This window comes from Rhizophagus irregularis, chromosome 23 (assembly GCF_026210795.1).
Source record: "Rhizophagus irregularis chromosome 23, complete sequence".
In the NCBI taxonomy this organism is placed as follows: domain Eukaryota; kingdom Fungi; phylum Glomeromycota; class Glomeromycetes; order Glomerales; family Glomeraceae; genus Rhizophagus; species Rhizophagus irregularis.
Genome location: NC_089451.1, coordinates 2,953,295 through 2,966,642, shown reverse-complemented (window position 1 = coordinate 2,966,642; position 13,348 = coordinate 2,953,295). Strand labels below are relative to the sequence as shown.

General features: G+C 42.2%; 4 protein-coding genes across 4 annotated transcripts; all 4 read left to right on the top strand.

Annotated features, from left to right (window-relative positions):
* Positions 1–6,714: 6,714 nt before the first annotated feature.
* Positions 6,715–8,568, top strand: OCT59_015599 (uncharacterized protein; the record flags this gene model as incomplete). The annotated part of the gene is made up of 1 exon (XM_066140131.1): positions 6,715–8,568. One exon carries the CDS (start codon positions 6,715–6,717, stop codon positions 8,566–8,568), a length of 1,854 nt encoding a protein of 617 aa, XP_066002941.1.
* A 93-nt stretch (positions 8,569–8,661) lies between these two features.
* On the top strand, positions 8,662–9,156 carry OCT59_015598 (uncharacterized protein; the record flags this gene model as incomplete). Its single annotated transcript, XM_066140130.1, has 1 exon — positions 8,662–9,156. One exon carries the CDS (start codon positions 8,662–8,664, stop codon positions 9,154–9,156), a length of 495 nt encoding a protein of 164 aa, XP_066002940.1.
* An 82-nt stretch (positions 9,157–9,238) lies between these two features.
* OCT59_015597 (uncharacterized protein) lies at positions 9,239–9,709 on the top strand (the record flags this gene model as incomplete). Its single annotated transcript, XM_066140129.1, has 1 exon — positions 9,239–9,709. One exon carries the CDS (start codon positions 9,239–9,241, stop codon positions 9,707–9,709), a length of 471 nt encoding a protein of 156 aa, XP_066002939.1.
* Positions 9,710–9,818: 109 nt separating this feature from the next.
* On the top strand, positions 9,819–10,223 carry OCT59_015596 (uncharacterized protein; the record flags this gene model as incomplete). Its single annotated transcript, XM_066140128.1, has 1 exon — positions 9,819–10,223. The coding sequence occupies one exon, from the start codon at positions 9,819–9,821 to the stop codon at positions 10,221–10,223; it is 405 nt and encodes a 134-aa protein (XP_066002938.1).
* Between the last annotated feature and the right edge of the window lie 3,125 nt (positions 10,224–13,348).

Here is a 13,348-nt window from a genome sequence, read left to right as displayed (position 1 = left end):
TTTTACTATAGATTTATTATAGTTTCGGCAGAGTTTCAGCAGTTTCGGCATTTATAATAAGTTTCGGCAGTTTCGCCTTTCTCCAAAGTTTCGCCAGTTTTTTAATATAACTTTAATATAGTTTTGGCAGAATTTCGCTTTTCGGCGAAACGCCATCTTGCCTAAACCCCTAGGTTTCGGCAAGCAACCTTAATCACGTGACAATGTGACGCTAAATGTCACTGTGTAACCGAGGGTGGTGTGGTAAGATTTTCCCCAGTTTTATAAGGCTTCAGTTCTGTCCGATCACTGATCAGCCTGTGTCGTCAGGCTGGTAGTGTCGTCACTGCGTTCTGCCACCTCGGCCTCACGGCCTCGCAGTACTTACATCCCTCCTCCGTGAGGCGGGGAATCCCTATACATCTGAAACAATATGAAACAAGATCTGAAACATAACAATATAAGCAAAAAAGGATAAAATAAGGGAAAAGAGAGGAAAATAAGAAAGAATCAGAGAGGGTGTTTCGATGTTTCAGATGTTTCAGCAATTTTGGTAAAAGTCAGGCGAGGACAACCCTCCCAGAAAAAGTTTTGATTTTACCCCCCCAGATCCGAAACTTCTGAAACATCTGAAACTGATTCAGGATTCCGTTCGTTTTCTTATTGGAGGCAGTGAGATAGCAAATCGAGTAAACAGATAGGTTAATAACCCCTAGAAGGACTGTAGAACCACAGGAGGGTAACCGGGTAGGAGCGCGGATCTTTGGAAAAAATATATTCGGCAATTGAAGATTAGGTAACTATAAATTAGTACTCGATTTGATAGAACAAAAAATGACCACTCAAGCTCAAGTTATCCCCAAGTTCGGTGAACAAACGAAAGCCTTCAGTATCTATGAGCTTAAACGGTTTATTGTCGCTGCAAAGAGTATGAATGATCTCGATCAAGCCAAGAGGTATCTTTGCAGTTATTTCATTCTCTGTGCAGATCCTCATGGGGTTTTCTGGTGGGACCCGGATAGTAAAAGTTTGAAACACGTTATTGACAAAAATATTGGTAAACTTATCCGTCCAATCACGAAGGCATTCTACACACAACCTGAACAAGGACCCTCTCAAAAGACCGAGTTCAACATCTACAAGTGGTTTATGGTCGAGAATACCGATGTATGTAATGCAACCTGTGATCCCCATAAACAGCGAATCTTCAGATCCTTAACCAGCCAACTCTATCTAAATATCTTCCCGGGATTCCTCCACTTCTTACGTCCGATATCTACCTTTGAGTCTACAATTCACCTCGCGGTTAAATTTATCTTCTCTCACATTCAGGATATCTGGTGTTCGGGTGATTGGAATCTCACTGAGTATATCATCAAGTGGTTAGCCGGTGTATCTGCTGGAAGGAAGATGTACTCGATCCTTTACCTGAAATCTGGACAGGGTTGGGGCAAAGGTATTATAACAGATTTCATTCAGCGCAGCGTCCTAGGCACTCAACTCGTTTATAAGACCAGCGATCCTCAAACGATTCTTGGAAGTTTCAATGGGCAATTACAGGGTAAGGTTCTTCTTCTCCTCGAGAAAATGCCCATGGAAAAAAGCCAGTGGAATAATCTGTATCGCTCTTTAAAGGATAAGGTAACGAGTGACATAATAGAAATCCATGAAAAATACAAGACGCCAACACATTACAAAAACTTTATGTCAACTATCGTCCTAACCAACGAAAATGCTCTCAGAGTGGAGAACGATGATAGGCGCACAGTGTTCTTGGATGTGTCACCATCCCGCAAGGGAGACCTCAACTACTTCAAAAAACTCGGTGACGCTATGAAATACCCAGGCGCCAGTGAGGCGTTCTATGCTTATTTGAGAGCCATCGCGGATGCTTACCCAGACTTCAATGGAAATCCGCCACCTATGACAACATCCAAACAGGAACATATCATCTCGACTCTTCCACCGCTATTCCAATTTATAAAGGACACTTACCTCGTAGTGAAAAATTATATGACCGACCTACCTGTTCAAGAATTTTATAGGGTATATACTTCATATTGTGAAACTCATTGCATTTCACCTCTATCAAAGATAAACGCTTCTAGAATCCTATCAAATGAGTTGGGTATAAATAGCAAAGTAGTACGCAAGGGTGGAAAGACACCACGGGTTTACAGCATATCCAGGGAGGATCTTTACAAGAAATACCTCGGCAAAAACTGGATCCACGAAACAGACGAGATAGACATAGAAGGAATTGATATAGAGACTTCTAAGAAACCCGCATCAGACCCCAATGCCTTGGATAAGTTCTTGGCAAATATATATAATCCAGCTAACAATTCACAAGATATACAAGAGAAACCCGCTAAGGAAAAACCCACTGAGAAAAAACTCGAACCCGCTGAGGAAAAACCCGCTGAGAAAAAACCCAAACCCGCTGAGGAAAAACCCGAACCTGTAATTCGCAAAACTCCTCCACCACTTCCACCCAAGCCTGACCACTTAAAGAACGTCCACAAGAGTTAAGGGAAGAACAACCGGATCCCGATGAAGATACTAGTGAGTCAAACACCGATAAACCTATAGATAACTTCTCAGACTGTTATCTATCTGACGAGGAATCTGCTGAGGTTCTAGTTCCTGAAAAACCGTCTACCCCCGAGCCAGATAACTATGACATCTTAGACGACTTATTATCAGACTCGGATTCTACAACCATGGACCCAACTCCTGAACAACAATCCGAGTCTCCCGCAGAATCTTCTGCATCTGTCACTAAGCCTGACCCAGAACCGGCTCCCGAAGAGCAACTTATCCCAGAACCCGACACAGAACCAGAAGTCGACCGGGATCCTGAACCAAAGGAAGGCACTCGAGCGCACTGGGCTTGGCATAAAAGACACCGATGGGATCGCAAACCGTGGGTTAAAAATTCAAAGGACCAGGTCTTCAATGAACTCTACAATACAGGTAAGGAATTATGGGCCAAGTATCAAGATGCGTCAGATGACTATGACTGGGAAATACTTGCGTTTGAAGTAGAGGAATGTTCCACAACGCGTATTGAGGACGAGTACCAGTACTACCTTAGGGAAGTAGTAGACCGCTTCAAGGACTGGATCGAATATAATGGATACTTACCCAAAACACCTAGCCGTAAAGAACTCACGGATTTAATAAGAGTATACAAGGATAATCGTGATGCTGAAATTATCCCCACCCCCTCTGGTTATGAAACTATGAGGGCAGATAAGGGTAAAGCGCGAGAGATCCCCGAGGAACGTCCAAAAACCGATATGGAACGTGAATGGGAAGCCGCCAATGGACTCATCGACGACTGGGATGAAGAGGATCTTGATCGTGTATGCAGCAAGATTGACTCCTTTTAATAAGATAAGCACTTCTTAGTTATCTTATATTTTTTGTATAAAAAACCTATATTACAACTGAACACAATTCATAAATACATCAAATGGTTTATTCAAAGATTGTCCGTGCTTTACCTACAAGACCGGATATCAAAGAATTACAGTATTCAGGCGCAAGATTTTCCAGAGGAGCAATAGCAAAACTTGGACAGCGACTCCAATCTCGGTATCCGAGTCGTCGGGCTGGTAGTGTGTCTCGCTACGCTCAACCCACCTCGGCCTCGCGGCCTCGCAGTACCTACATCTCCCCTCCGTGGGGTAGGGAATCCCCTATATCTGTCACCATCTGTCATTAACATCTGTCATATAATAATATACTAAAAAAGAATGAAATAAGGGAAAAGAGAGGAAAATACGATAGAATCAGAGGGGTATGACAGATATGACGGATATGACAGATGTTTCAGAAAAATCGGGAGAGGATACTCCCAGAAAAAAGTTTTGATTTTACCCCCCCAGATCTGTCATTCTGTCATAGATCTGTCATATGATCAGGATTCAGTCTATTCATCTGTCGGAAGCAGTGAGATAGCAAACCGAGTAAACAGGTAGGTTAATAGCCCCTAGAAGGTCTGTAAAGCCACAGAGAGATAACCGGGTAGAAGCGCGGATCTTTGGAAAAAATATATTCGGCAATTGAAGATTAGGTAACTATAAATTAGTACTCGATTTAATAGAACGAAAAAATGACCACTCAAGCTCAAGTTATCCCCAAATTCGGTGAACAAACGAAAGCCTTTAGTATCAATGAGCTTAAACGGCTTATTGTCGCTGCAAAGAGTATGAGTGACCTCGATCAAGCCAAGAGGTATCTTTGCAGTTATTTCATTCCCTGTGCAGATCCTCATGGGGTTTTCTGGTGGGACCCGGATAGTAAAAGTTTGAAACACGTTATTGACAAAAATATTGGTAAACTTATCCGTCCAATTATGAAGGTATTCTACACACAACCTGAACAAGGACCCTCTCAAAAGACCGAGTTCAACATCTACAAATGGTTTATGGTCGAGAATACCGATGTATGTAATGCAACCTGTGATCCCCATAAACAGCGAATCTTCAGATCCTTAACCGGCCAACTCTATCTAAATATCTTCCCGGGATTCCTCCACGTCTTGCGTCCGATATCCACCTTTGAGTCTACAATTCACCTCGCGGTTAAATTTATCTTCTCTCACATTCAGGATATCTGGTGTTCGGGTGATTGGAATCTCACTGAGTATATCATCAAGTGGTTGGCCGGTGTATCTGCTGGAAGGAAGATGTACTCGATCCTTTACCTGAAATCTGGACAGGGTTGGGGCAAAGGCATTATAACAGATTTCATTCAGCGCAGCGTCCTAGGCACTCAACTCGTTTATAAGACCAGCGATCCTCAGACGATTCGTGGAAGTTTCAATGGGCAATTACAGGGTAAGATTCTTCTTCTTCTCGAGGAAATGCCCACGGAAAAAAGCCAGTGGAATAATCTGTATCGCTCTTTAAAGGATAAGGTAACGAGTGACATAATGGAAATCCATGAAAAATACAAGACACCAACACATTATAAAAACTTTATGTCTACTATCGTCCTAACCAACGAAAATGCTCTCAGAGTGGATAATGATGATAGGCGCACAGTGTTCTTGGATGTGTCACCATCCCGCAAGGGAGACCTCAACTACTTCAAAAAACTCGGTGACGCTATGAAATACCCAGGCGCCAGTGAGGCATTCTATGCTTATTTGAGAGCCATTGCGAATACTTACTCAGACTTCAATGGAAATCCGCCACCCATGACAACATCCAAACAGGAACATATCATCTCAACTCTTCCACCGCTATTCCAATTTATAAAGGACACATACCTCATAGTGAAAAATTATATGACCGACCTACCTGTTCAAGAATTTTATAGGGTATATACTTCATATTGCGAAACTCGTGGCATTACACCCTTATCAAAGATAAACGCTTCTAGAATCCTATCAAATGAGTTGAGTATAAATAGTAATCGGACTTATATAAATAAAAAGTTAACCCGAGTATATAGTATATCCAGGGAGGATCTTTACAATAAATACCTCGGCAAAAACTGGATCCACGAAACAGACGAGATAGATATAGAAGGAATTGATATAGAGACTTCTAAGAAACCCGCATCAGACCCCAATGCCTTGGATAAGTTCTTGGCAAATATATATAATCCAGCTAACAATTCACAAGACGTACAAGAAAAATCCGAACCCGCTGAGGAAAAATCCGCTGAGAAAAAACCCGAACCCACAGAGGAAAAACCCGAACCCGTTGAAGAAAAACCCGCACCTGTAATTCGCAAAACTCCTCCACTGCTTCCACCCAAGCCTGACCACTTAAAAGAACGTTTACAAGAGTTAAGGGAAGAAAAACCATCTGCCCCCAAGCTAGATGACTACGACGTCTTAGATGACTTGTTATCAGACTCGGATTCTACAACTGCAAACCCAGTTCCTGAAAAACCGTCTGCCCCCGAGCCAGATAACTACGACGTCTTAGACGACTTATTATCAGACTCAGATTTTACAACTGTGAACCCAACTCCTGAACAACAACCCGAATCTCCCGCAGAATCTTCTGCATCTGTCACTAAGCCTGACCCAGAACCGGCTCCTGAAGAGCAATTTATCCCAGAACCCGACACAGAACCAGAAGTTGACCGGGATCCTGAACCAAAGGAAGGCACTCGAGCGCATTGGGCTTGGCATGAAAGACACCGATGGGATCGCAAACCGTGGGTTAAAAATTCAAAAGACCAGGCCTTCAATGATCTCTACAATACAGGTAAGGAATTATGGGCCAAGTACCAAGACGCGTCAGACAAATATGACTGGGAAATACTCGCGTTTGAAATAGAGGAATGTCCCACAACGCGTATTGAGGACGAGTACCAGTACTACCTTATGGAGGTAGTAGACCGCTTCAAGGACTGGATCGAATATAATGGATACTTACCTAAAATACCTAGCCGTAAAGAACTCGCAGATTTAATAAGAATATACAAGGATAATCGTGATGCCGAGATTATTTCCACCCCCTCTGGTTATGAAACTATGAGGGCAGATAAGGGTAAAGCGCGAGAGATCCCCGAGGAACGTCCAAAAACTGATATGGAACGTGAATGGGAAGCCGCCAATGGACTCATCGATGACTGGGATGAAGAGGATCTTGATCGTGTATGCAGCAAGATTGACTCCTTTTAATAAGATAGGCACTTCTTAGTTATCTTATATTTTTTGTATAAAAAACCTATATTACAACTGAACACAATTCATAAATACATCAAATGGTTTATTCAGAGATTGTCCGTGCTTTACCTACAAGACCGGATATCAAAGAATTACAGTATTCAGGCGCAAGATTTTCCAGAGGAGCAATAGCAAAACTTGGACAGCGACTCCAATCCCGGTATCCGACACATAAATTTCAGATCCTGCTCCCCTATGAAAACTGGAAACCCGGTGGATGGACATCAGGAAACCAACCAGCTAGCCTTTTCTCACTCTTGGATCACTACGATGAAGCACAACTACCGGATGACGCAGACCCTGATTATTTTGAACGATTCATAATTTATGTGAGAGATGCCCCACCGGTTGCAGGAGGTTGCAACGGGGAGCTAAATGATTGCCTGTATGAATGCCTGAAAAATATCTACGGCACATTCTCTAAAATGCCAAAGTCAATCGAAAAGCCCGAATATATCAAAAAGGCATTAGGTCTCAATCGCGATGCTCCCATCCCAGTTTCATGCATGGACAAGGTTGAACAACTCGCAGGAAGTCTCGCAATTAATATTGTGGGGGACATTACCCGAATCTCTAAGAGTAAGTCCGATAGACGTGCGACTCTCATCCTATCAGAAGGCCATTACTCCCTCACGTTAAATCCTGGAAGACTCCACCCCAGTAAAATAGATAAAAAGCGTAATTTACCCATTGTATACCATGAAGATGGGACCAATAATGTAGTCACAATATACAACGGCAAAACAGTTAAGTCTTGCACAATTGCGCAGTTTCAAAAAACTAAGAATTCCAAAAGTTCTTTCATCTCCGTCGAGAAAAACCGTAAGACTGGAGTATATGAAACTCTTGAAGAAGCATATCAGAGAATCCACGAGGAGCGGAATTCCTTTCTACAGGAGACAAAGAAGTTCGGTTTAGGAATCGACTTATCATACCATAACTGGTCTTACAAAAGAACGGCTCTCTGGTTATTCGAACGATTAAGTGTAGGAATTCCAGCCAATGATCCTCTTGACCCGATAGAAGCGGAGTGGTTAAGTGATGCAATGATGGGAGGATTAATCTGGGCAGATAACGAGTGGAAGGGCTATGGAAGACAGTATGACGCAACAAGTTTATACCCGAGTATCCAACAATCAAACGTGAACTTTCCAATCAGACGGGGTAAATTCCAGACACTTAATGACTTTGTCGACCACAGGGGTTATGCCTTGTATGGATTATTCCGTGCCAAAATAAGTGGGAATAATATTCTCTTCCGACAGAATAAAAGGGGAATCTATACATTCATCGACTTACAACGAGCAAAAAAACTTGGTCTCAATATACAGTTAATACAGGATGGGAAGCCAAATGCATTGATATATGATAGAGAAGCGAGAATCCCTGGAACTGTAATATTCGGTGAGTATGTACACTTCCTCTTCAAAATTAAAAACCAGGGTGGCATAGCTGGCCGCGTGGCAAAGCGAGTCCTCAACACATTATGGGGAGCATTATGCCAGAGGAAGCGTAATTACAAGACACTCACCGCAGATCAAACAGACCCATTTACATTTCCAGAGGGCCATACACTCGACTCTATCATACCAGTAGGATCTGACCAGTGGCGATTCCAGTTTACAAACCCGGGTAATCCCTTCAAAGGTGAGTATCCCAGGATCGCCCCATTCTTATTAGCACGTGGACGCAAAATCACATCTGAGGCAATTCAACCATACAAGGATAAAGTACGACGTATCCATACAGACGGATTTATTTTAGAAGAACAGCCAGATAGCCCCGCGCTTTTCACTTGTTCAGAGAATGCAGATACGACTCTAAAGACTTTCAAGTTTGAAACCGCGGGATACTGCCATGTGAAAAATGCGAACAAGGTTATCTGGACATGATTGCTAGGGACCGGTATGTATATTTTTTACTGACATATCGTGATGGCATAATTGAATAAACCTATGGGATATGTAATCTTACGAGATACCCAAATGCAAAACACTGACGGATTAGGTAGACAAGACGACGAAAGTTTCCACGCGTGGGCTAAGCGCATTCAGAATGCTGTGCAATATTATGAGACTTGTAGTAGAATAGGTTTTCATAGGCGGCTACCTTATCCAAGGTCTCGTCAAGCTGTATATGCTTATATTGTGCACATTAGGAGAATAGTATCACGACTACCAAATAGGTGGTACTGTACCTACTGTAAATCTTTTATTGATCGCGGATGGGGAGCTGACGCTTTCATGGATCAAGCGGTGCGACTACATTTATATAGTTGCCCAAAGCATTTTAATTTCGACTATTATACTCATCATGCTGAAATGATCCAGAATGCCTTTAGGAGATATATAGAAAGAAGGAACAATAAAGCGGCTAGGATAATCCAGAAAGTCGCTATCCCCTGGTTATATAGACCAGGCTCTCCATTGATGCAAAAGGCCGAGCGACGCTTCTACTGTCTTGCAGTATCCCAAGTGTAAACCCTGAGGTTCATATTTATTTTTTCTCATTCGAATGAACAGGTAACTGAAGATTTATATTTTTTACAAAGTACAAAGAATCATGTCAACATATACCGAATTCGCAAGCATTGTTAACAGCACTGACAGCACTAGTGAGGAGGTTATTTACGAGGCATCGCGCATTCAGCCTAATGTTGTCTCTGACGAAACTGTCCCCAAGATTATCCGCGCATTAAAAGATACTATAGTAGTCGCATTAGTATCTGGGTTTAGCAAAACCAGTTACCTCGTCCAGGACCACGTGAAGTATATCAAGCGAATCCAAACGGCAAATTCTCCTGTATCATATGTGAAGTTCGTGGCCAGAAAACTCTTCCCAGATAATGCGGCATATACTGCTAAAATAGCAAAAATCCGCGAATCATACAAGAATAAACAAGCTCTCCTAGATAAGCTTGAGGCCCTCTTCGAATTGTATTATAATGCGACTAAGGACTCATCAACCGGTCCCCCAAAGCGAGCTATTACTAAAAACGAGGCTGAGAAAACCTTAACAGAACTTCTTGCATAAGCGGCTCCTGTGGTCCTACGATCCTGTACGAATTTAGTCTATATTTTTTATCCATGTGTAATAGGCATACAGTAATTGAAGATGGCTATAGTATAAGTAACATAACATCATGTTGGACCGATTACCAGTAGAAATAGTCGAACGCATTGTCGCAAAGATCCCGGATACTGACCTTATTGCAGCGAGTAAGGTAGATAGAGTGTGGTGGCAGGAAGTTCGTCGAGAGGCATATAAGAGGTGGAAAAATTATGCCACTACGATCGGGGATGTGTACTGTGAAATCCGAGCTCTCGGAAAGCATTATATAAAGAGGGAAATTGACTGGATAACGTTTGAAGATGTAAACGACCTCTATAAAAGATGGATAAACCGCCTCACCGAGGATCAGCTTTATATTATGGAGAAAATGCTTAGGAATGGGATGGTCGTGGACCCCCAAGAGAGGGAAACCATAGAGTATGCATTAAGTGAACAAAGATGGGGAGGCGATCCTTGGGGACTGGGAGTGGTATAAATGGACTCAACAGGAGTAAGCATTTTGTACTTGACTTTCGTAGGAATTACCCTGCAGAGTCATATTTTTTAGATCCGGCCGGCATTACCGCGTAATCCCGAATTACCGAAAAAGGAAATTTATGTTACACAAGGTTCCAAACGCATTTTTACCAAAATCGATTTTTTGTGGAACGGGTATCGCCCAAAAAGGAAATGATCTACGTACCGCATGAAATCACGTGACACTCTACACATTTGTTCAGGGTATCACGTGACATGAACTCCGTTCACATTTTCTGTAATATAATCCATAGTTTTTCCATGAATGCTTTTTAGGCCAATAATCCAATAACTTATTCATCAGGTATCCTCGTGTTTTGCGACAAGGACTGATGACCATGTAACCTCATCATCAGGCATCCTCGCATTTTTTGACAAGGACTGATGACGATGTCACTTGGTTATTGTAAATTGAAGATAACAATTAGGTATGTAGACACGTACAGAAAAAAGACATGTCATACCCTTATATAACTAATCCTATAACCGGACGTCCAATCCGTGTTGGTGGAGATACCTTTAATCGAATAGTTATGGAATCCCATGATTATATCGATGGAAGGCTTGTCCGTAGACAAACCGTACCGCCTCCACCCCAGGAACAACCTGTATATTTAAATACAGATACAGGACGCTATATTCAACACGGTACTAGAACGTATCATAGACTGGTTGAGAGTGACTACGAGGTAGTTGAGGACTACTACCTTGTTCATTCTGAAGAGGAGGAGCTTATAGATGAAATCATCAATGAAACACGCTATAATGAGGAAAATCTTGATGGCCAGCGGTTAACTTTCAATAATATACAACAAATCAGAGCCGCTATTCAAGCTGACCAAGATGAATATGATGATTTTATCTTACAGCAGAATACGACTAACGGGACACCTTCCTCCGGTCCTTCCGGTCATCCACGAACTTTGGAGGACTATGCCCCGAGACTTGCAGAGCTTAATATTGAGTTGTGTAGGGAATGTCTCATGCCTGTAAGCCCAAGTGACTTAACGGACAAGTTGTGCAAGGACTGCGCTTCCTAATGGTGAGTCCTCCGGTCCTCTGGTCTTCCGGTCTTTCCAACGGTTGATCCCTTAATGCCAGTTATTTTTTTTTTATACAAATGACAGGTATTTAAAGATAACAATATATAAAAAAGATTGTGAAGGATACTAAGTGAGCGAATAATCAAAGAAAGATAGCCATGTCAACATCAATCGTAATAAACCAGTGTCAGAACTGTGGAGTATTCTCTGCAAAAGCGGCATATAGAGGATTATCCAGCGTGTTGTATAGACAGATTATAAAGAAGATTGGTGACGAGAGTGAACCTTTACAAGCCTTGGGACTTGCCAGGGATAAGTTGGTCCAGATTATCCGTCGGGCAAGTAATGCGGATTTTACGCAATTATTCACACAAAGACTAGATATGAAAATTATGGACGGAGATTCATACGAGGATACTAGGAAGTGGCTTCTTGAACAGCTTATAGCCATTGGATGTGACAGTGGGGAAATTGCCTTATATCAGTTCTTACGGAATACATATCCGGATGGTATTGATGAACCCTTTACTACATTCTATGAGAACTATGTAAATCATGTAAGAAATCCGATGACTAAGAACTTTGCTTCTCGAGCCTTAGGAGCTATTGGATTAAAAGCTAGGATGCTACGGATTGACTTCGAAGGACGTAAAAAAAGTGCCATGATTCTTAGGGCTTCTGCGGAAAAACTTCGCGAGATGGGTTGCTAAAGCAACCAGATTCTTACAAAATACTATTGATCCCTACTCGTAATGCTCGACGGTCCATATGACCCTTAGAAAAGATCTGTAAAAGGACCCCGATGCCTTCTATTAATTTTTTATTATCCAAAGGGTGACTAGACTTCAGGACTTCATATCGGGAGAATAACTCCTTTACGGTCTCAGATTTTGGAATTTCAGTCTTCGCGGTCCTATCCCGTACTTTTGCTAAGAATTTTTGGAAGTCTGATCCCAGGGTTTTACCAGATAGTCCGTAGGCTTCCCGAAAGACGTACTTAATCCAGGTATCTGCGTTCTTAGCTATAACACCAGATACGAGAAGGTGTTTTCTCTCTTTAGGCGATGGATATTCCCGAGCAAACTCGATTAGCTGGGAGGACTTTTTTGCTTCAGCTACGGCTTTCTGGCCATAAGGACTAAACTTTGATCGAACTGGGTTCAAACTCGGATCGAACGGGGATTGAACTGAGTTTGAACTAGGATCGAACTGAGATTGATCAGTGATCGAACTGAGACTAGTATCCCATCTAACCCGAATGGATAACGGATCGCTCTTGGATCTTCTAAGATCAAATACTATAAATTCGCGTTGCAGAGTAAGGTCATCGATTACTGGAGCTAGTGACTCCGATTCTCCTGTATACTGGCGGATGATCCTCTTAGTATCGGTCAAACTTCCGTGACCTCCATGTAGGGAAATATAATTCACATTTTCACGAATAGCCTTGGGAATGGTAAAGAATCTTTGGGCCACATAGATACACGAGATATTTTTGTGACGCCCGTGTGTAAAAAATCCAGTGATGAGATCCTGGGTTTTTTTAGGCGCATCCATCAAATCCTCGAAGATTACCACAGTAGCCTGGGTGGAGTTGAAGTCCTTAACATTTGGAATCTCACTATGGGATACTGCGGTAAACGGAATTTCTTCTTCTTTGAAAAAATCACGTACGACTGCCCACTTCGGTTCATCGAGGTATCTGCCAACTAGAATTACCGCATCACATAATATGTACCTTTCGCCATCCTCCTTTGCCTTCTTGTCTCCCATTAACAAATTAATAATCATAGTTGTCTTACCCGAGTCAGAACTTCCTGCTACGGCAAGACGGAAAGGCCATGATGGGGCAAACTCATTACCCTGTCTCGAGTCGGTCGTGTACTCGTCCAAATTGTATACATAAAGATCCATTTGAATTTTATTCTATCTTAGTTTAAATACGATGTCGACACCAATTGCAATTTATACTCCTTCAGAGCCTACTGGACCGCCTCCTAGGGATTTGCGTGATATGAATAATATACCATTAGTTGCGGTA